General features: G+C 23.6%; 6 protein-coding genes across 10 annotated transcripts; 3 read left to right on the forward strand and 3 right to left on the reverse strand.

Annotated features, from left to right (window-relative positions):
• Window positions 1-11: 11 nt before the first annotated feature.
• On the reverse strand, window positions 12-3904 carry LOC126905813 (pachytene checkpoint protein 2 homolog). Of its 2 annotated transcripts, XM_050685889.1 has the most exons (9): window positions 2721-3904; window positions 2417-2600; window positions 2164-2355; window positions 1646-1873; window positions 1384-1577; window positions 825-978; window positions 645-760; window positions 429-577; window positions 12-149 (listed from the first exon to the last, which is right to left on the reverse strand). In XM_050685889.1, exons 1-9 carry the CDS (start codon window positions 2762-2764, stop codon window positions 124-126), a joined length of 1287 nt encoding a protein of 428 aa, XP_050541846.1. In that variant the 5' UTR covers window positions 2765-3904; the 3' UTR covers window positions 12-123. The 2 variants fall into 2 exon arrangements, with proteins under 2 accessions (XP_050541846.1, XP_050541847.1); XM_050685890.1 differs by lacking the exon at window positions 12-149 and having other exon boundaries at window positions 394-577.
• Window positions 3905-5531: 1627 nt separating this feature from the next.
• Window positions 5532-6330, forward strand: LOC126905819 (uncharacterized). Its single transcript, XM_050685896.1, has 3 exons — window positions 5532-5726; window positions 5840-6104; window positions 6158-6330. The coding sequence occupies exons 1-3, from the start codon at window positions 5647-5649 to the stop codon at window positions 6299-6301; spliced, it is 489 nt and encodes a 162-aa protein (XP_050541853.1). The 5' UTR covers window positions 5532-5646; the 3' UTR covers window positions 6302-6330.
• LOC126905818 (uncharacterized) lies at window positions 6299-7243 on the reverse strand. The gene has a single exon (XM_050685895.1). It carries the CDS (start codon window positions 7118-7120, stop codon window positions 6374-6376), a length of 747 nt encoding a protein of 248 aa, XP_050541852.1. The 5' UTR covers window positions 7121-7243; the 3' UTR covers window positions 6299-6373.
• A 955-nt stretch (window positions 7244-8198) lies between these two features.
• On the reverse strand, window positions 8199-17425 carry LOC126905812 (kinesin-like protein KIF18A). 3 transcript variants are annotated; one of them, XM_050685887.1, is made up of 13 exons: window positions 17043-17425; window positions 16431-16583; window positions 13128-13363; window positions 12737-12894; window positions 12308-12674; window positions 12044-12243; window positions 11675-11986; window positions 11418-11612; window positions 11159-11338; window positions 10906-11091; window positions 10406-10850; window positions 8906-8981; window positions 8199-8257 (listed from the first exon to the last, which is right to left on the reverse strand). In XM_050685887.1, exons 2-13 carry the CDS (start codon window positions 16565-16567, stop codon window positions 8239-8241), a joined length of 2511 nt encoding a protein of 836 aa, XP_050541844.1. In that variant the 5' UTR covers window positions 16568-16583; window positions 17043-17425; the 3' UTR covers window positions 8199-8238. The 3 variants fall into 3 exon arrangements, with proteins under 3 accessions (XP_050541844.1, XP_050541843.1, XP_050541845.1); XM_050685886.1 differs by having other exon boundaries at window positions 17039-17425; XM_050685888.1 differs by lacking the exon at window positions 8906-8981 and having other exon boundaries at window positions 17039-17425.
• On the forward strand, window positions 14442-15774 carry LOC126905814 (arginine-hydroxylase NDUFAF5, mitochondrial). The gene has a single exon (XM_050685891.1). It carries the CDS (start codon window positions 14609-14611, stop codon window positions 15626-15628), a length of 1020 nt encoding a protein of 339 aa, XP_050541848.1. The 5' UTR covers window positions 14442-14608; the 3' UTR covers window positions 15629-15774.
• Window positions 17426-17595: 170 nt separating the features above from the next.
• On the forward strand, window positions 17596-20605 carry LOC126905815 (uncharacterized). Of its 2 annotated transcripts, none has more exons than XM_050685893.1 (6): window positions 17596-17653; window positions 18359-18581; window positions 18639-18800; window positions 18909-19119; window positions 19685-19880; window positions 19953-20605. In XM_050685893.1, exons 2-6 carry the CDS (start codon window positions 18402-18404, stop codon window positions 20134-20136), a joined length of 933 nt encoding a protein of 310 aa, XP_050541850.1. In that variant the 5' UTR covers window positions 17596-17653; window positions 18359-18401; the 3' UTR covers window positions 20137-20605. The 2 variants fall into 2 exon arrangements, with proteins under 2 accessions (XP_050541850.1, XP_050541849.1); XM_050685892.1 differs by lacking the exon at window positions 17596-17653 and adding an exon at window positions 17688-17934.
• The last annotated feature ends 860 nt before the right edge of the window (window positions 20606-21465 follow it).

A 21465-nucleotide genomic window follows, 5' to 3' on the forward strand; every position in this document is an offset into this window, starting at 1 on the left:
TTAAATGTGTTCATTATTTATCTATACCTAAAAACAGTAGTTTTAAGCTATCGCTACACTCTTAAGATAGTCCTCATGTTTAATCCTGTTCTGATTGAAGATCAATAGTATTCATTATAATTTTTACCAAATCTTGAAAATACTAAATTCTGTAATATTAAAATAACAAAATTGATTTAACACATTTGATAGAAGATTATAATTTATGATTGAACATGATTATGTACACAAATTGTCTTATTTCATTTGTATAAGTAATTAAACTTTAAATAGTCTTAAGGAAACACCAAAAGTTTAAATGAAGTTCAAAAGTAATTTATATTTATTTTATAATTATAAATAAAATTAAAATTAAAATATAATAAAACAATAAATTTAAGTATAAAAATTTATTTTTGTTTTTTAATGTTATTTAATTTTATTGATACCATCATCTTGTTGTTTTTGATACTTTACAGCTTTTAGAAGTGCGGTTAAAAATTCATCAACACCATTACATTGAGGTTCCCTAATATAAATAGAATGAGCTATGAAAGTTAACTTTTTAAGCACTCTTCCACTCAACCCAACACTCTCTCTAAAATATAATAAAATGAAAAATAATATTTATTTCAATAAAATGAAACTATAAACCTTCATCATACTTTGAAATTTCAAATAACTTTTGAGTTACTGAGAGAGGATTATTATTTAAAATAGTTTTTCCTGGATGAAGCCGATCAAACTTGTCATTTTCAGTTACATTAACAATCAAATTAACCTAAACAAATAATTTTAACAAAAATAAAACAAATCATATTATTTATTAAATAACAAAAAAATACTCTTATAAGTTCTTCTATTGCCGATTTTAATATTGTATAAATAGCCATTTCTTGAGGTGGGTTAATGAGCATTTTTATATCAGCTCTATCAGTAAAAGCTGTATCAATTGCTTCAGTTACATTAGATGTTGTTAAAAATATAACATTGGAATATCTAAAAAATATATGTATTAAAAAATAATATGACTAAATTAATTTAGTAACAACAAACACAAATGTCATAATATTAAACAATCAAATAACAAATATTTTTACTTTTATATTATATTATAATGTAATTAAGAAGTAAAAATAATTTTTAAATAAGAGTCAAACAGTTTAAAAATAATTAAGAACTTTTGTGTATAAAATAGATTAATTTTTATTAAGTTAACAAATCTAAAAATGGTTTATCTCTGATTGAACTTTATATTAAACTAAAATTTTATTATGGATATAAAATTAAATTTGATAACTTGTTAAATGATTTTTATAATTATTATTAGACGTTATACATAAAAAATATAAGTTTGTATTGTTTACTTGGAAAATTGTTTCAAACTGAATACTTAAAACATACTTTCTAAGATTATCTAATTGAGTAAGAACAGCATTAACAACTCTAATAGAATCTGATGGTTCTGTACCGGATAAAACTGCATCACGAGCTCGAGTTAAACTTTCTACTTCATCAATTAATATGAACACTAATGAGTCACCATATTCTAATACTTCTCGGATTTTTTGAAACATTGACATGACTAATGAACCACTCTAAAATAATAAGAGTACATTGACTTAAATTAATTATTATATTAAATATATTATTATCTAATAATTACCTCAGAAAAGTATTTGGATAGTAAATTATGACTGTTTATTTCAATAAATTCAAAAAAGCTATACTGTTGATTTAATCGTATTGATAGCTTCTGAGCTAATGCTTTACAAATAGATGTTTTTCCTGTACCTGGTGGGCCATGAAGTAATATAAGGCGGTTATAACTTATTATATTTGTATTAACATTATGACGTGCAAAATTCATTCCAGTTTGAGCATAATGCATAAGCTAAAAAAAATTTAATTTAAGTTAAGTTTAAAGGTTCAACAGTGTCAAATTATTGAACTTTTAGTTTAGTTTCTTTATTTAATCGAAGATATAAGAAATTTAAAACAAAACAATTCCTTACAGGGAACCATTTACCATTCAGTCATAAAATATGACTATAAAAACCATATTACACTCAATCTGTTTCTTTAGATTGTCATAAAAAAAGGATATATGATATATTTTATAACTGTTAGAATGGTAGTTAAATCTTATTTGAGTTCAATAATAGATATTCAGAAATTACATACAATTTCTTTGATTGGTTCTTGAAATATTAATGATTCCCAAATACCACAAAAGTCTACATTAGGTAATATACAACGTCTCATTTTACATGTGTTATCTTCACTAGTGCCATCATCTGCTAAAACACTATCATCTAACTTAAAAAAATACACCTTGACTGTATATTCATTGAGATCTAGTAGAAAATCTTCCTCCTGAAAAAATGATGACCATTTATTTTTATGACATAAAAATAAATAAAATAAAAGTTGTAACCTCCTTTTTTGTTAACTGATTATCATTTCCTATTACATTTTCAATCTCACAAATTTGTATTTGTTTGACATATTCAGTAACTAATTCAATAGAAAATGTATTATGAATTGATTCAGGAACAATAGATTTTATAGTTTTTAGTTCAAGTATAACAGCTTTTTCTAATTCTGGTTTATCAGCAACCCTAAAAAAGATATTAATTTTCAAATATGTAGGTATTACTTATACTTAACAATTATCTATGATAATCATCAATTGGAGATCTTCTATACAAAACATTAATAACGCATCAAAAAATACTTACTTTTCAGTCTTTAACAATACTTCAACATGCAATGTATTTTTCATAATTGGAAACACTAAACTAAAATACTATTATTTGTAACTTAGATAAATAAAATAAAAGAATAATATAATATAACGAGGAAAATTAAAGTAAGCAATAATATTTATTAATTTTATAAAAACATAAACGTCAAAGGAACAAAAAAGTGCCACAAGTTATTTTCACGAACAGTTACCGGTATTCCAAGAAACGAGCCCATAAAATTCAAATATTAAGATAAGAAATGATAATAACGTGATAAATGTAACGGAAATATTATTCAAGGAAATTACAAATAAAATATAATTACCAAATTAAAATATTTTTTTTGATACATGTATTAATAATTGATTATTTTATAAAAAGATGAAAAACTTGTATTTATCTTTTAAACTTTAACTCGATATCTATTAAAGAAATGTAAAATACTAACAAACAATATAATTGCGTGATCAATATTATTAGAACTGGGTTAAGAAAATTTATTAGGGATTTGAACCTACGAATCCAGGACTAGAACTAGAACTAAACTTTTTGAGGCAAATTATACAAAAATTTTCAAATGAATAGTTCGTTAAAAAAATATTACGAATAAAAAAATTGATCTTCAATTTATTTATAAATTTATGACTAGAACTTAATTGCACAAAATTGTTGACAGCTTTTTAAAGCTGATTATTTGTCATAGAGGAGTGTACTAATCTTTCTAAGATTCAACTCTGCCCAGGGTCCAACACTATAAGTACCTGACGTGCAAGGCACACGGATGCTGAAGTTCACTATTTAAAACCCTAAAAATGCTTCATTGACAGTTAAATGTTTAATTTTTTAAGACTCATACGTGTAACTTCTAATTAGCTTGAGGAACCCTTATTAAAAAGTACTCTAAGATCTTCGTAGATTGCCGAACAGCTGGGTTGGTCAAGCCGACACTTTTTTATGAATTTAAAAATAGAAAGATTAAATTTAATAAATGACAATAAAATATTAATAATACAATGGTAATGCCAGTAATAAAATTGATATTTAATGTTAAGTCTTACAATGATGTTATCATTTCGTAAATCATTTTTTTCATTAAATTTATTTTATGACATCGTCTTAGCTTTCCATAAAAAAAAAATAGCATTTCTTTTGTTATCTATTTAGTAATTATTTAAATTTAAAATTTACCTAAAATACAGAACGATCGATTTATTATAAACCACTCGATTACTCACAAAATAAATACAATATAAAAAAAAAATTTATTTCTTTTAGTTACATATAATTCTTAATTCAAAGTAATAACTCGAAGTGAGGGGCGATTTCTTCTATTTGTATCACTAGTTATTTCTCGACTTCGTCCCAGCTATAAAATGCGAATAACTTGCGAACTACTAATCCAAAAATTGTTATCGACCAATCATTTTCTTATATAACATCATGATCTATTAAATAGGCTAGTTTTAATGTAAAAAATGCTTTTTTAAATAAAGTTGACAGCTTTTTAAGTTTTAAACGATAATTATAAAAAGTAATTATTAGCTGATAGCGGCGTATTTATTTACAGGCAATATAGGCAATTGCCTATAGTGGCATATTTAAGGGCGGCAAATATTGAAGACAAACAAATTTATAAAAAGCGAGTTTTTTTTTTATTGTTGTTAAGACATATTGTCTTCCTAATAATTATCATAATCGTTTTCATTTATTGTGTATTTATGATATGTATATTAATAGTTACAAGCAATTTATTTTATGATTTATTAATAAACATAGATTTGCTTGGAAAATATTTTTAAATACTTTTTATTTTGAGGTAGAATTAGTGGTATTATTGCAAAAATATCTATAAATGAGCCCCTCTGTCATAACATAATGAAGGGCGGCAAATTTTTAAATGCCTATAAGCGGAAATTATGTGAATACGCTCCAGTTAGCTGATAAATCAAGAAATATATGCAACTAAAATAAAACATTACTTTTTTATTTAATAACGTATTTATTTTACGAATGATGAATGATAAACCGATTACTCTGTGTAATAGCACAAAATACTGGTTGGTTGAATTATTAAGACTAAATATTTATCGACAATAAATTATGTATAAATTTATATTTATATATTTTTTCAATTTACTCTGAAGTCGTGTTAAGAGAAAGATGCCATACGATTGGCAATATTTTATCGTTTTAGTCAGAAAAAAATTTCAATGTTTGATGATGTTACAAAAAAAAATGAAAAATTCACAAAACTTCAAAAAAAATTAATCTTTGCATAAAAATAACTTTATCATAATCTTTAATATTTTTAATTCCTAACGGCTCTACTCTCCCCTTCAAATTTATACTGAGAACAAATTTTAGTTGTTCCCTTCTTATAAGGTCGGATTAAAACCTATATGGCCCCCCCTATGGATAATATTGCTATCATAATAAAAAATTAGTAAAAAAGGAAACCAGAAAAACTGTATGTCACAATTAGGCTAGTAAAATTGTTGATGGGCTATTAAGATTATGGGTACCGAGTCGTTCGTTCCCCTTATTCCGGGACTGCATCCTTAAAATGTTAAGTATATTTCCAAATAAAAACATGAAAATTATTTGTAATTTAATGTTGAAGTTATTTTTTTTAAAGGGAAAATTAGTATTAGTATGTCTTAAAATATTGTAAAAATTATGCCCAGTATAAATTATGTTCAAATTTAAAAATGTATATATTTAATTTTTAACAAATTTTTTATGTAGATATTCTAATTTTATAATTTAATATGTTGTAATACTAATACTTTCCTCAATATCGCCAAGGATACACCAAGTAAAAATTAGTATTTATAAATTACATTTTTAAACAAATTTTAAGTAAATCTAATAGAACTACTAGTACACACTAAATTTAATACATATCCTTTAAGAAACTAATATGGTTTGTTCAACTTCTAATGAGTTAAGGAATAAAATGCAATCACAATTAAAATGGAATGACATTAATAATTTTAATAAGTATGTAAACAAATGTTCAAATAATACTCTATGAACTAAATGTATTAATTAATAATTTATACATTTTAATGAAAATATTGTTTAATTATATTAATATTTGAAAAATTTTTCAGACATTTGAATGACTGTGGTAAGAACAAGTCATTTTGTAAGGATTTTATTGAAGTAAATTTACATCCAACTACTTGTAATGAGGTGAAGGATGAATGCAAAATTTCATGTTCATCCAACAATCCATTGGAAAGAATAATGAATAATAAAGTTAATTGCTGTATTGAATCACCAATAATAACTTTCAATGATAAATCAAAACCTTTTCCAGAAAAACTATTCTCAAAAAGAACATCTTTTCAAATTCAAGAATCAGCTGTTGAAATTGTACGTTGATTTTGAAAATAAATGAATAAAAATAACGTTTTAATAATTCTTAGGATCTTAAGTGTATTTGTATGAAATTTAATGGTCTACAGGATAAATGTGAGCATCCAGATTGTAAAAATAAAACAGAATGTCTTAAATGGCCATCTCCAATATGCTTACCTGCCCAAAATTGGAAGAAATATTACTACGAGTAGTTTTTAAAACACAAAAAAATTTATTTAAGTTACACAAGTATTACAATAAATATAAATTAATAAAATTATTAATCAAAAATCATTTTTTTTTTCTTTATTGAGCATTCGATCCAAATCAATAGGTCTTCTGAATCTTTCCCGTAAGATGATTGATTTATATCCACCAAGTTTGTAATATTCTTTATACCAAGGAACTAATGGTATATATCCATTAGGTAATTTAATAGCATTATCAGTCAATACTGTAATATTTTTCCAAGGTAAAATGGGATTAATGAAAACACAAGCATATTCGTTTTTTATACTATGTTTATAAATCCTTAAAACATACTTGGAAATAAAACTATAAGATGCTAATTTGAGTGAAAACATGATTATAAGTATAACACTCACTTCAAAAGCACTATGTGGTATTAATAAAACTTTAAAATATGTATCTAAATCAATAGATTTTTCAGTTAAAAAGATGTAAAAATATGCTCCAATAAAGGACGTTGGCAAAATTATCAAGGCACTAATAACTATTCCACTAAGCCATCGGACATAGTTTTCTCCTGTTCCATTATAAATGAGTTCATATTCTGAAGGAGATATGTTATCCTTTGCAGCTTTTTTTTGGTAGGTATCATATATTGGATTTAGGCCCACTTTTTTCATAAAAGAACGCTTTGTTATGAGCGATTTGTTCAACCACATACCTGATGACACATATTTACTAGATGGATAAAATGAAATCTGTGACTTAAGGAAATATATTCTGCAATACGTTTTTAACGTAGCCATAACAGGTTTACTTCGAATACAACTTAATAGGCTCATATTAAATAAAAATCGTATTAACTATGATCAATACAAAAAAAAAGTTTTAAAATCATTTAAATAATTTATATTATTATAAAAACATTACAGTAAAACTTTACTTACTTTTATCACTAAGAACAAATATGATAACAATATATGATGTTTTATCACAAATTTAAATAATATATAACTAGACTATCTTTTCATAAAATTGTGGTTTAAATTAAATTCAAATCATATAATTTACGAACTAATAATTTAGTTTTCTTTTCAAGATAAGATTTATGTATTCAATATAGATTAATGATATTGTATTAATTAACACTGAGAATCATATATTCAATTTCAATTCAATGATGTAGCGTCGTCTCTGGTGGTTCCTGGATCAGTGATCATATAACAACAATATAAATCAAATTCTTTTACCTATAGATGAAATTTATGTCAAAAATTTGACATAAAAATGATGATTATGTATATGTCCATAAAATTTAGGGTAAACTTGATTTTATCCTAGCATTGACACTTAAAATGGTAATTAATTTTGGTGAAACATACTAGTTCTCTTATAGGTTAAAAATATAGTAGGCTTAGTTAATCATCAACTACTATTGACTGAGTACAAACTTCTTAGAATTCTGTTAAACATCTTATAAGGAATAAATACAAAGAATATTATATGTAAATATAGTACAAATAATATGAATATATATTTTATTTAACACACATACTTTTTTTATGTTAAAAATTATTAATACAAATAAAAGTATACATTTATTTTAATATTAAGAAAATATATAATATAATTTTCAGATATTAGTAACTTGTAAAATAGTAACATAAGTGAAATAATGTAAAGTACCACACAATATATTTACAAACTAAAAAATAAAAAAAAATGTTTTAGCATTAATGGGTTCATCATTTTCCAAATAAGTCTTCCAAAAATAAAAAATTAAACACATATTATATATATAAAAAAAAAAAAAAAATTAAACAATAAATTAATGGTAGGAAATTAACACAGTTATTTTTCAATATAAATCAAGTTTACGACACTTACAGCTAACATATTAATGATAACANAAGATTATATTATTCATAATATTGTTCATACATATAACCACTATTATTTATTATAGCCAATTTCGTTGCCTGAAAATTTTATATTTTTTAAGTATTAATTATACTAAAATAGAAGTGATTATAAATAATGCTCAAATGCCAAAATTAAATATGCTTTTTAAATAAACTATAAAAATATTTTATGATGCAAATATAACAGAGAAAGCAAATACTTATATATATACACATACACACACACATACAGTGTTTAAAAAGTAAAGAAACAGGTCATTTTTTACAAACAATGAGAATAATAAACAATGGAATCCGATTTCTTTACATACCGAATACCTATGTATATATAGGTAATCCATAATATTTTAACAAATTAATTTTTATTAAAATAATTTCTACAGTTATGGACTATGATAAAAGCATATTTTTATTATTTGCCTTCAATGAAGAAGTTAGCTTTATGTTTTTGGGGGGGGGACTTTTATTATGGTGAATAATATCTAAAAAGTAATTTATACAAAATAATATAATACTTATTCAATTGAAAGTTAAACTCAATAATCCAAGATGAAAAATAAGCAGTTAAATAAAAGCAAACTATAAAACATTTAAATGTTGATAAAGAAAATTTATAGCACTGTGTAATTTTTTATTTTTAGTCAAGATTATATTAAATTAAGCAGTTGTAAACAATTTACAAAGAATTAATGCAATAGTTAATACCTCATGGTCAATGTGGGTTTTTGATTTTTAAGATTAATCAACATATTTGTATCTTTTGAGTTTATCCTTGATTTTACTGTAAAATTAAAAATGTGGATTATAATTTTTATCTAAGAACTTAATGTACTTGTACTAAATCAACCATTAAAATATTAAAACAGGAATATATATATCAAAGTTTAGAAGTTTTATCCTAAGTTTAGAATAGGCAAAATGAATAAATTAATATAACCCATATCAAATTTAACTACAGAGGATTAAAGAATGGTAATATTTTGTTAATGGAATATTTTCATGCTTGAGACTGTATAAAATATCATCCTTGTGAAAAAAGCAAAAATATTAACTTGCATCACTATAATTTTTAATTAACTACTTAAAAATAAACTATACATTGTATTTGAAACAGATATATTGGATTTTTATGTATTTAAAACATAAATATTTAATACATTGTATATAAAATTTTAATAAAAATTGTATATAGTTAATAAAAACATAAAATAGCAACACAATATTTTAATTCACAGATTTTTTACTATATATATATAAATTACTTTAATGTTAGCCACTCAATTTCTCTAAAAATATTAAGTTTTTTTTTAAATGTTTTGGGGATTTTGTTAGTTACATATATATTTATATTTATCTGTTATAAATATCTATCAGGTTCATTTTTATATCTTATGGGGCTATGAACTTAATTTTTTTTTAAATAGCAACATACACATTAAACTTCTTTTTAAAAGAAAATGATACACAATTTAATGTGTATGTTGCTATTAAAAAAAAAATGAAGTTCATAACCCCATAAGATATAAGGATGAACCTGGTAATTATTTATAACACACACATATATATATATAAATATATATTTAATAACCTTTAATTTAAATATCTACATTTTATTAAAGAGAATTATAAAAATGTCATAAAAATAATATATAATTGTATTACATCACAAAGCATATTCACACAATTAATGAGCAAATGAATAATGGGTATTAAAAAATTAAAAACTGAATAATAACTAAACACCAGTTAAACTTTAAAGTGAACTATTAATTACAAATTATTTCATTAAGAGCTTTCTTTAACACCTCCTCTTGTACTTTTGAACTGTAAATATTTTATTTTTACATAGTAGTGTTCAAGTAATCATATAATCATATAATGTGATTACATAATTAAATTAATTATAGATAAAAATAAAATATGTATATATTAAGATACTTATTAAAGAAATATTGGTTAATTTTAAGTTTTTTTTGGTAAAAAAATTTGCGGAAAACCATATTACTTAAGATATAATAAAAATAATTTTTCAAATTTTTACATTAGAGATAGTTTACTCAATCACTATAGAATTATGATTATGTTGCAACTACTATGTATGGATTTTTATGATAAAGGAAACAATACAAGCTATGAGTAACAGCAGATGCTATGATGCAACATGAAAATATATAATATAATCAATAATCCTTATGATTCACTTACCAGATTTAGCAGAGAGAACATTAGAAGAAATTGCTCTGGTTTTAGTAACTGTCTTTGCGAGGATCGGATCAGCTAAAGTCTTAGTGGCTGCCATTAAAAGAGGAAAATTTTCTTGATTAATATTTCTGGCTACATGTCCTGTTTTGTGATTATTTAGAACCACTCGTTTTCTTTGTATAGTTGGCTTAGTTATAGATTTTGTCAAACACCGAGTATCAATAGGGGGTTTACTTCGATGAGGTGTAGTTGTAGCTTGGCGTTTATTAGTATTTAATGCAGCATCTGCATTTTGTTTTAATACAAAAGTATTATTTAAACTTTCAGCTTGATTTGAAATCACAACAGTTTCATTAGCACTAGTTTCTGGAGATATCTCCATTTTTACATTTGAATCTGATTGTATTGTTATATTTTGTAGTTTGTTTTCTATTGTTTGAACAGGACTCTGAAAATAAAAAACTCAATAATATTTATTTTTTATATAACTCATAAATACTTACCATAGCTTCCAATTTTATTATTTTATTCGGTCTCAAAGAGTTTCCTGGTTTTGTACAATTTCTGAGATTGTCAATACTAAGTTCAGTTAAATTGAAATAAGCATCTCTATTTATTTTACATTGATTTCCTGGGGAGAAATCCCAACTAACTGCTTTTAAACCACCCAAAAATGATTTTGTCATATTCTAAAGTATAAATTTATATTTTTCTAAGTTATTCAAAATAGCTTTTTTTTTATTTAGTAATACTAACTGAATGACTTTTTTTCATTTCTTCTGTAGCTTTATTGTGAGCTTCCAAAAGTGAATAGTATTCATTAGTTTTTTCAGCAAACATTTTGTTGAGTTCTTGACTGATATGAAAATTGCTATCTAAAATCATACCTATTTCATTTCTATGTTCAAGAAGAGTATTTTTTTCTTCAATAACAATCTATAAAAAATGTGTATTGTATAATACAAATTTGGTAAACTAAATTAATAAAATTAAAATATTTATATTAAACTATTACCATTGCATCATAGCTAGTTATGTCAACATCTAAAAATTGTTTTACGTTATCTTCTTCCAGTTTCTTTAAGAACGTCTGTAGTTCATTATTTGTCGCTAGAGCTTCATCCCATAGGATATTTAATTGAGCATTTATACTAGCCATACGTCCTTCAAACTGCTGTATAGCCATGTTAATTCGATTTAATTCATTGACCTAACAAATTAAAGTATTTTTTAAATTAAATATAAAGTTATATTTATTTTATGTGTCCTTACCATTTCTTCTCCATTTTGAGAGTCAAACAATGAATAACGTTCAATTAAACTCTTTTTTAAGAATATTCTAAGTTCAGTTTTTTTTTGAGCTGATTCTAAGCGTAAAATTTCTACATGTTTTTTTAATTTTGCAGTAAATAGTGTTTCTAAAGTATTCTTTAAATCTTCTAAATTATCTGGAGGCAAAGGTGATTTAGATTTTAGAACATCTTCATACCTAGTTTTTAGTTTTTGAACTTCATCTTCCAGCCCAGATATAATTTTTAAATAATGAGCAGGAGGATGATTGACTGACAACACATTTTCCTTTAACTAAAAAAATTATACACAATTATAAATTGTAATTAAAAATGAAATATAAAAACTAACATTGGACTTGATTTTCATAGCTCTAGCAGCATACTTCAGTGTATTATGAGTATCTTCATAGGAAGAGACTTCTGGAGATACACAAGATATCATTAGTGTTTTACAATTTCCACCAAGTGAATCTTTTAGAAGTCTTGTCAATTTAGAATCACGGTATGGAATATGTCGCAAACCATCAGATAAATTATTAATACAATTTCCTACAAAAATGTTTTATATCACAAATAATATAATTAACAAAATAATAAATATCTGTTTATTTACCAAGAGCTAGTAATGATTTATTAATATTAGAACCTTCTTTGAAACGCATTCCTTTATTTGAAGATGCCCTTTCTGATCCAGCTAGATCAACCATTGAAAGTTTTGCCATTTTTACTTGATCTGTATGTTTATATGTCATCTGTATATAGACTTGAAACAAAGCATGTGATCTAGATGATTCAGCGTTTGCATCTGTTGGGTGTTGTGTGCGGTTATCATTACCTCTCCTTAACATTTCAATAAGTTCATCAACATTATTCACCATTTTTATAGAAATGCCAGCTACAGAAGTAGTATTTCCACATTCACGTAAAAACAATGGTTTTTTTTCATTTACTAATAAATCATATACCATTTCATTATATACCTATAAATTTTTATTTTCAATGAAAATATTTAGCACGTTAAAATTATATTATAATATATTACTTCAAGATATGAAACATAGATTTCAAACTTTTTTGTTTCTTGTTGTTCATTTACTTTTTCATATAAATCTTTCATAGTTAAATAAGTTATGCCATAATTAGAATCATTACCCAACATAGTAAAGGTTTTTCCAGCACCTGTTGCTCCATAAACGAACACTGAAGGAAAATAAATCATTTTACTTATGAGAATAACTGCACGCATAAAATATTTTCATTATAAATTCAACTCAAAAAAATTAAAACAAGCAGCAAATTAACCTGGTTATATTCTAAGAAAATTAAATTTTTTATCAACTAAAATTAGACTAAAAAGTACATAGGTTCAAGATTATATTATGTGTTACAAATACACACAAAAAAAAAAATTGGGAATAAATATTTATTTTTACCAGAACAATTATATCCATTTAAAAGCTTGTCTAAGAGATCTTTAGTACTTTCATTATATATATCTTCATTTGTACTTTCTGGTCCAAATACTCTATGAAAATCATACTTGATGGATTTATGTTGTTTTTTTGAGATATCGCGTGGATTTTGTTTTACACCATGGAAAAAAAAAGGTGTTTCATCTTGCTTAGGGTCAAATATTAAAGCATATTCATTCCTTACTTTAATAGTTTTCCTGAAAAATAATATCACGAAATTTAAGTTTTTATAAAAAATAATGTTGAAATTAAACTTGAAAAATATTTTTTAAAGTTTAAATGATTATTTTAGAGTTTAATACTTTATTAAACTTAAACAAACATTTTTTAGTATTACTCATACAGTTTAAAAGATTTTTTTATTCTATAAAATAATATATTTTATATATTTATAGACACAGAATAAAAAAGTAATTTCATACTATATATGGGAAATTGGTTAATAATTCTTTATGGAATATAATCTTATTTGTTGAAAGATTTTTCACAAAAATATATTAAAAAGTAAAATTTTTATCTTATTAGGTTATAGTATATAAAAATAACAAAAAAACATAGTTAAGAAATAAAATAAATAATTATGATTGTAGATCAAAATTGGTATTTTATCTTTAATGAATCATTATACACATGGGTTATGAGAAAATTTCATACAAACCTCAAAATACTACAACTATTCCTTGGTTTTAAATGTATGACAACCATAACTTTTATGATTGAAAATTTCTATGGAACAGCTAGGTTAGTCTATTGTTAAATATTTTTCAAGAGGAGCAATTTGTTGAACATTTTTTTTTTTAATTTCATTAGCATTGTTAAACGGTTTTTTTTTTTAGAATTCTATGCATATAATCTGAATATAAAATTAATTTTTCTATGTAGAAAAATAATTTTTATCCATAAATTATTTTTATATAGTAAATATAAGTGAACTTTTTGATTGTTTTACTGAGTTCCTCAATTTATCTAACTTTAAATTTTATTAACATACTTAATTAACAGAGTATGAAATTGTAAAACAAAAGAAAATGCATAAAAAAAAAAATTTAAATACAATTAAATTTAATTATTAAATGAAAACAAAAATAATTTTCTAAAATATTTTATTGAATTAAAAAAGAGAAGAATAATTTTTTTTATTTTGTAAATTATTTAAATTTCCACTGACAAAATCAGTTCTATTCAAGCTGTGCTTATAGTTATACACATGAAATAGTAAAAGCATAAGGTGGCTACACTGAACAGTATCAATAAATTATGTTTAACATTATACATTTTCATACTCAGTAATTTTAAATATTTTTACTAATGTAAAAAATTAATTTTTAGGAAATAAATCCAAATGTATGAAAGAAACAAATAAAATAGCAACATCACAACTTTATTTAGATCTGTTTTAAATTGTGTTATTTTCAATATTATAAAATTGAGCTTTGTGTATTATGAACTTCTGCAGAAAATTTCTCAGTGAAGAATTGCATTTTTTCGTGAGATTACTACAATTTAAGTATGCTAAAAAAATTCATTCTATGACAGTCTTTGATAAAAGGGCAAAAATTATTCAAAAGCAACGAGCAGCAATTGCAGAAGATAGCTCTGTATATGAATATTTGAAGGAAGAGGTAGGGTATCGATTATCCGATCGTCTATTTGATATAAAACGTCAATTTGATTGTGTTGTTGACTTAGGATGTGGTTATGGACATGTGTCTAAACACATATCTAAAGATAATGTAAAAGAACTTATTATGTGCGATGTTTGCCAAGAAATTTTAGATAAAGCTCAGACTCCTGAATCAGAGGTCAAGGTAAGTAAAATTGTAGTAGATGATGAAAAACTACCATTCAAGGAAAATAGTATTGATTTATTATTAAGTAGTCTATCCCTCCATTGGATTAATGATTTACCATCAACATTTATGCAAATAAAAAATTGTTTAAAAAATGATGGAGTATTTTTGGGAGCTATGTTTGCTGGTGATACGTTGTTTGAATTAAGATCTTCTTTACAATTAGCAGGAATTGAAAGAGATGGAGGTGTAACACCAAGAATATCACCATTTGTTAGACTGCAAGATGTTGGATCATTAATGCAAAATGCAGGATTCTCAATGTTAACATTAGATACAGATGAACTAGTTATTAGATATCCATCTATGTTTGAGCTAATGTGGGACTTAAAAGGCATGGGCGAAAATAATGTAGTTTTAAAAAGACCGTTAAGACTGAACAAGAACACTATGTTTGCTGCAGCATCTCTTTATGATAAACTATATAGATCTACAAGTGATAGTAAAGATCATGAAGGAATCCCTGCTACATTTCAGATAATGTACATGATAGGATGGAAACCTGATCCCTCACAACCAAAACCATCACCAAGAGGCTCTGGACAGATATCAATCAAAGATATTGACCAACTAGATAAGGTTGTTAAGAACTTAGGAAAATTTAAAACTTAAATTTATATCATAATTTTTTTTTTCATTATTTGTTATCTAAGAATGTTATTTAAATTCATAAGAAAATGTTTAATGTAATAAAAAATAAATTAATTTTACTATCATTATATATTAACTCAATTAAATAAAATGAAGTTTTATTTTTAGATGATTATTATTCTTTCAAACTCATATATATATATATATATATATAGTGTGATTCTTTTAATATTAGCCACTCAATTTCTCACACAAAAATATTTATTTTCAGAAAATTTTTCTTGGTATTTACAAATTCTATATTTCTTGATTCATTAATTATTACATATTTTTATAATTTATCTGATAATGTTTTAAAGGAGTCAACTTAATTTTTTTAATTGCAACATATATTTAACTAACTAATAAAATAAAAAAATAATCTAATTAAGGAAACAACTGGTCGATAACAACTTTTAACCTATTATTTCAGTATTTATAACTATTTTAAAATATAGTGTACATGAGGTATCGATTATGTTATTTTAATTATGACGTATTTCTCTATGTATATATTTTGTCTATTAATTTATTCAACTATAATAGATAAAAATCATCTAAAATATGTAAAAAAAAACTAAATGTCTTTTTAAAATGTTTAGTTTTAATATGAAGCTATTTAACCATTAAGATAATCATTAAGAGCTGCTAATCCAATGAATTTACTCATTATATAAGAGCCATATTTTCCATTTCAATTCAAAAAATTATAAATATCTTTAACAATATTTTATATCTACAAAGTGTATATAAAATACAATTTAATTATTTCAAAGAAACCTACGGTTTAGGGTTACCATCTTCATAAACTAATGGTTTTATACGAACAAACACTCGCATCTGTTCTTCTTGTGCAGTAGCTTTTCCTCTACCAGGTACAATTTTTTTCAAATTTTCTAAACTTCTTCTATTAAGAACCATTTTCTTGTTTTTTATTCTATAATTATAAAAATTTTACAATTTAACAGACCAATTAAACTTAGTTTAATAATAATTGTGTAGAAATACTATATAATTTAATTGCTGTAAATAAACAACAGAATTTATTTCCTATTAAATTACAATTGTCAATATTTAAATGTCATTTACTTATTCAACTAATAAATTTTTATTTATAATAGATTATCTAATATTATTTCCCTTTAAGTTATAGTTTTAGTTTTAGACTTCTAATAAAATAATATTATCATTATTTAAAGGCTATATCAAAATAAATAAGGGATGAATAATTTAACATTAATAACATTATAGTTTTTTCAATCTGGATAATATCATGAGAATAAAGATTAGGGAATTACCAATTGTTAAGTTCGAAAATAACTGAATTTAAACAGGTATTGTTATATAGTTTAGTAAATAATTAATCAAATTAAATTATTACTAATTACTTACTTACAATGATATACTGTTTTTAAAAAATGTCAAGTTCTGTCATTAAAAAAAAATTAAACTTTATATAGTTGATATATTTTGGCTTGCAATCAAATAACATCGTCCATAGATAAAAACTGTTAGCTTATTTAATTCATTACTCCACTTATGGCCTAAGTTTTTTCACAATTGTCTACTCAAAATTCACAATAAAATACAAATAACTATTATTCCACAATTTAACACGTTTAATTTGTCAAATTAATAATTTTAGTTCTTTTTTTAGTTCAACAGAACTCGATCATAACAATTAATATCTGCCGCACGATTGGATACAGGTATAGGTGTATCAATATTGTACTACATGTCATGTAGTACATGACAATGACTTCAGTATACGAACGTTAAAAAATACGTTAAATTTGAAAACACTTGTATTCATTATTATATGTACAATACAGAAATGTGATAACAGACGTACCAACAACGTAAAGTAACAGAACCACCAACCAAAATATGGATAAATCTGCTTAAATACAGCCATTAATGATTAGAAATTAGGTGAATGATAATGCGCAATCGGATAAATTTTTTGATACGCCTATTTTTATATGTAAAGAGAACTTAAAAATAAAGGTATCTAATTCTATAAACTAATTATTTGTAGTTTTTATGAGTAATCGGAATGAATGCTAATTTTGATGTTCTGATATTGTAATTTATCGCTGTTTTGTATCTATTCTCTCTCTTCTATTTTAACTTAAACCATGAAAGTTTGCACTATGTTAGCTGTTGAACATTTTAGTAGAAAATATAAAATATTATGAATATTATTTAAAATATAAAACAGTAATTTTTCTTCTATGTTATTTTTTTTTAAATATCAATGACATGAACTAAGTTTTTTGTTTTGAATAGTAAGTATAAATAACTAATTTAGATAATCATTTTGTTTCTTACAATTTATTTAATGTCTAAAAAATGTCAATATTACATAAATTTGGACTTATCAAAAAAAAAATGTTTCCAATTAAATGTGATTTAATGTTAATTTATCAAAAGAATTCTTCAGAATATACAAAAAAGTGTAAACCTTCTAGGATGAGTTTTAGATTAGTACCAATATATTATACCTTTTTGATCAAATTTGTTATACATATAGTAATTGATCATAGTTACCTAATTTTAATTAGTATATAAATCTAAAATGGAATTCGTCTACATAAAACTTAATTTTTATTAATTCTGTATCATACTAAATTAAGCACTTTTTAATACCTTAGTATACTCAGCATAAATAGATATACTATGTTAAAAATGTATAATTTTTATCTGTTATAGATGTTTAACAATAGAAAATAGTATTATATTCTGGGATTACATTATGAAAACAGCTATTTTATTATTGGATAAGTATAATCTGGCAATAAGTGCCATTTTAATTGTTATTATGCAAATAATATTTTTCACTATAGCTGTGACATTACAATATGACAAAGTTGCTGATTTTGCTGGTGGTATAAGTTTTATTTTAGTTGCTCTATTAACATATGGACTAGCTCAAGTAAAATAGTATTAAAAGTTAAGTTAAAACTTTTATTTTAATATACATTTTTGTTAGACACATGATAGCCGTCAATTTATGGTAACATTATTTGTTGTTATTTGGGGTATTCGCTTAAGTTCATACTTATTTTATCGAATATTAAAAATTGGAAGAGATGCTACATTTTCTGATAAATGCAGTAATATGATACGTTTTGCTGTATTTTGGACTTTTCAAGTAATTTTTACTTTATGATATTTAGATACTTAACAAACAAATCATTTTAGTATATATTTTATTCAATTCCTTTTTAAGTTAATAATTTTTAAATTGCTATTGTTTTAGGCAATATGGGTTCTTATTGTCAGCTTACCAGTCATTGTTATAAACGCAGCTCATAATTCAATAAAAGTTGGTGCTCCTAAAACTATGACTACTCTTGATACTGTTGGTTGTTGTGTATTCATTTTTGGCTTTATCATAGAAACTTTTGCTGATTTACAAAAGTATGCATTTAGAAGTGAAGAAACAAATAAAGGCAAATGGTGTGATGATGGTAAGATACTAATTGATATGAAAAAAAAATGTATCAATAGCTTATTATATAATAAAATGTTGAAAAATTAAGCAATGCTGGAAAAATTACTTACACTGTCTGATTTTCGTAATTTTTTTTAATAAAAAAATTTTATAGGTAAATTATTTGCAATGATGAAAAAAAATTGTTTTTTAAGTCCACAAGCATAGTTTTTTTGCAAGATATGATTTTGGTTTGTGCATGTCAATTTTGACATCCTTCATTGTGCCACTTGATCTCTATACATATCATAATCAGCTCATTTTTGTCTTTGTATAATGTCTTCTTCCAAAGAATTTTTAATTTCATTATTTGATTTTATTTTGTATTTTGTCAAACAGTTAATATTGAGTTTTAGATGTAACAATACTAGACTTTTTGTATTTTACATTACTTTTTTAGAGCGTAATGATAACAAACTACTACTAAACGTCATATTGTGACATGTGACATTAAAAAGAGTGAGGGATATTTAATATAGTATTAAATTACTCAATATAAAATTTAAAGTTTAAGTACAATAATTATAAGTTTTAATTTTTAGGTCTTTGGAGTATGTCACGACATCCAAATTACTTTGGAGAAATTGTTTTGTGGTGGGGTATTTTTATTGTATCATTGAATGTTATAAAAGGAAATGAATTTATTGTGGTTATATCACCCATATTTACAACTTTTATAATACTATTTCTCTCAGGTATACCACATTTAGAACGAATATCAGATCATCGATTTAGAAAGTTTGTGTTCTTATATTTTATCATTGTATATCATTTTATCATATAATATATATTGAAATTTTATGATTTTAGTAATATAAATTATCAGTTGTACAAACGATCAACATCTCCTCTTATACCAATACCACCATCATTTTACATTGGAGTACCTGGTTTTATAAAAATGTTATGTTGTTGTGAACTTCCTTTATATAATTGGATGAAAGCTCATCATACAGATCCACCTGAAGCAGCACCAGCTCCAAAATCTTCCTAGCAAAAAAAGGGAGCGGGTGTTACTATGGTAGAAATTACAAACCGCTCCCAAGAAATTCCAAAATATTCATCATCTACTACATATGTCTAATAATAAATTTCTAGAAATAGGTAAAAAATGTATGTAAAATTAGTTCATTTTTTTCTTATTAAGAAATTATTGATTTATAAAATTTAATAATAATCTATTTAATGAGAAAACTTTTGTTCTACACATTATTTTGAACAGTAATATGCTCTAAAGAAATAATAGATAGTTATTATAATTTATAATTGTATAACTAATTTTAAAAATTAACAAAATAAACTTAAAAATATTAGATCATTTACCAATTTTAATAAATCAATATAAATATTATTCTAATTCAAAAATGTTGGTTTACTAAACAGTATCATGATTTTTTTTTTCAATTAAATAATCTCAAATGAATAAAAAATAATAATAATTTAATACAATTAATTGCACAATATATTGATTGTAATTTTTTTTTTTAATTGCAATAATTAAAAGTATTATTAGATTATTAACAAAAAAATACATATCTTATTCATGTAAGAATAAATCTACTATTTATTTTTATTGAATCAACTTTCTTAGGTGCTAGGCGTACTATATTAAATATTTATATTAGTGCAAACAAGAACTTTTTTGTTGTTACCAAACTTATAATCTAATTTATACGCATATTTTTTAATTTAATATAACATATAGTGTAAGTAATAACTCATTCTATTAATTCTTTAATATTTCAATTAAACCAATTATATTTTCATTGTATTTAGATTTCTGTTTATGCTAATACTTTTTATTTTGTTTATATTATAGAAAAAACATTTTTCTTAAATAAGGAATACATTTTTGGTGTAAAGGTAGTTATCACACTAATATAAATTAAACTAAATAAATATTCATAGATTGCACTATACTATCAATAATAAGAGAATAAAATGAATTTGAGAATATAAAGACAAATTAATTTATTTTGTACTTAATTAAGCTTATATTTTCTTGTAATTGTAGCTCAAATATTTCTAGTCATAGTACGAATAGTAAAAGGTCAATTTGTGATATTAGTTTTATTTTTGATCTGTGATTTCATAAATCACATTCTTTCTATTATTAATTTAAAAATTAAAATGAGCTTCTTCAATTTTTAATTAGATAGTGTTTTTATTAACCAACTACTACTTGTAAAATTATTCATTATATTATACATATTAAAAATGTATGTTTCTAATTATTTTAACTATTTTTCTAGTCAATGTCTTTTTGTAATTTTTATTATGTTTCACTGATTTTTATTTGTTATAAATTGTGAAGAATGTATGA

This window comes from Daktulosphaira vitifoliae, unplaced genomic scaffold (assembly GCF_025091365.1).
Source record: "Daktulosphaira vitifoliae isolate Bord-2020 unplaced genomic scaffold, ASM2509136v1 Scaffold_4, whole genome shotgun sequence".
NCBI lineage: Eukaryota > Metazoa > Arthropoda > Insecta > Hemiptera > Phylloxeridae > Daktulosphaira > Daktulosphaira vitifoliae.

What these genes read in the sequence shown, in the direction of transcription:
- LOC126905815 (XM_050685893.1), top strand. Translation starts at nt 18,402, where the DNA reads ATGAAAACAGCTATTTTATTATTGGATAAGTATAATCTGGCAATAAGT. An exon ending in TAACATATGGACTAGCTCAA is followed by an intron (nt 18,582 to 18,638) that starts GTAAAATAGTAT and finishes CATTTTTGTTAG; the next exon opens with ACACATGATAGCCGTCAATT. An exon ending in CTGTATTTTGGACTTTTCAA is followed by an intron (nt 18,801 to 18,908) that starts GTAATTTTTACT and finishes CTATTGTTTTAG; the next exon opens with GCAATATGGGTTCTTATTGT.
- LOC126905813 (XM_050685889.1), bottom strand. Translation starts at nt 2,764, where the DNA reads ATGAAAAATACATTGCATGTTGAAGTATTGTTAAAGACTGAAAA. An exon ending in AAGAACCAATCAAAGAAATT is followed by an intron (nt 1,874 to 2,163) that starts GTATGTAATTTC and finishes AATTTTTTTTAG; the next exon opens with CTTATGCATTATGCTCAAAC. An exon ending in CAATAGAAGAACTTATAAGA is followed by an intron (nt 761 to 824) that starts GTATTTTTTTGT and finishes TTATTTGTTTAG; the next exon opens with GTTAATTTGATTGTTAATGT.
- LOC126905814 (XM_050685891.1), top strand. Translation starts at nt 14,609, where the DNA reads ATGAACTTCTGCAGAAAATTTCTCAGTGAAGAATTGCATTTTTTCGTG.
- LOC126905819 (XM_050685896.1), top strand. Translation starts at nt 5,647, where the DNA reads ATGGTTTGTTCAACTTCTAATGAGTTAAGGAATAAAATGCAATCACAA. An exon ending in GACATTAATAATTTTAATAA is followed by an intron (nt 5,727 to 5,839) that starts GTATGTAAACAA and finishes AAAATTTTTCAG; the next exon opens with ACATTTGAATGACTGTGGTA. An exon ending in AAGAATCAGCTGTTGAAATT is followed by an intron (nt 6,105 to 6,157) that starts GTACGTTGATTT and finishes AATAATTCTTAG; the next exon opens with GATCTTAAGTGTATTTGTAT.
- LOC126905818 (XM_050685895.1), bottom strand. Translation starts at nt 7,120, where the DNA reads ATGAGCCTATTAAGTTGTATTCGAAGTAAACCTGTTATGGCTACGTTA.
- LOC126905812 (XM_050685887.1), bottom strand. Translation starts at nt 16,567, where the DNA reads ATGGTTCTTAATAGAAGAAGTTTAGAAAATTTGAAAAAAATTGTACCT. An exon ending in CTCAAAATGGAGAAGAAATG is followed by an intron (nt 11,613 to 11,674) that starts GTAAGGACACAT and finishes TTAATTTGTTAG; the next exon opens with GTCAATGAATTAAATCGAAT. An exon ending in TAATAAAATTGGAAGCTATG is followed by an intron (nt 10,851 to 10,905) that starts GTAAGTATTTAT and finishes TTTTATTTTCAG; the next exon opens with AGTCCTGTTCAAACAATAGA.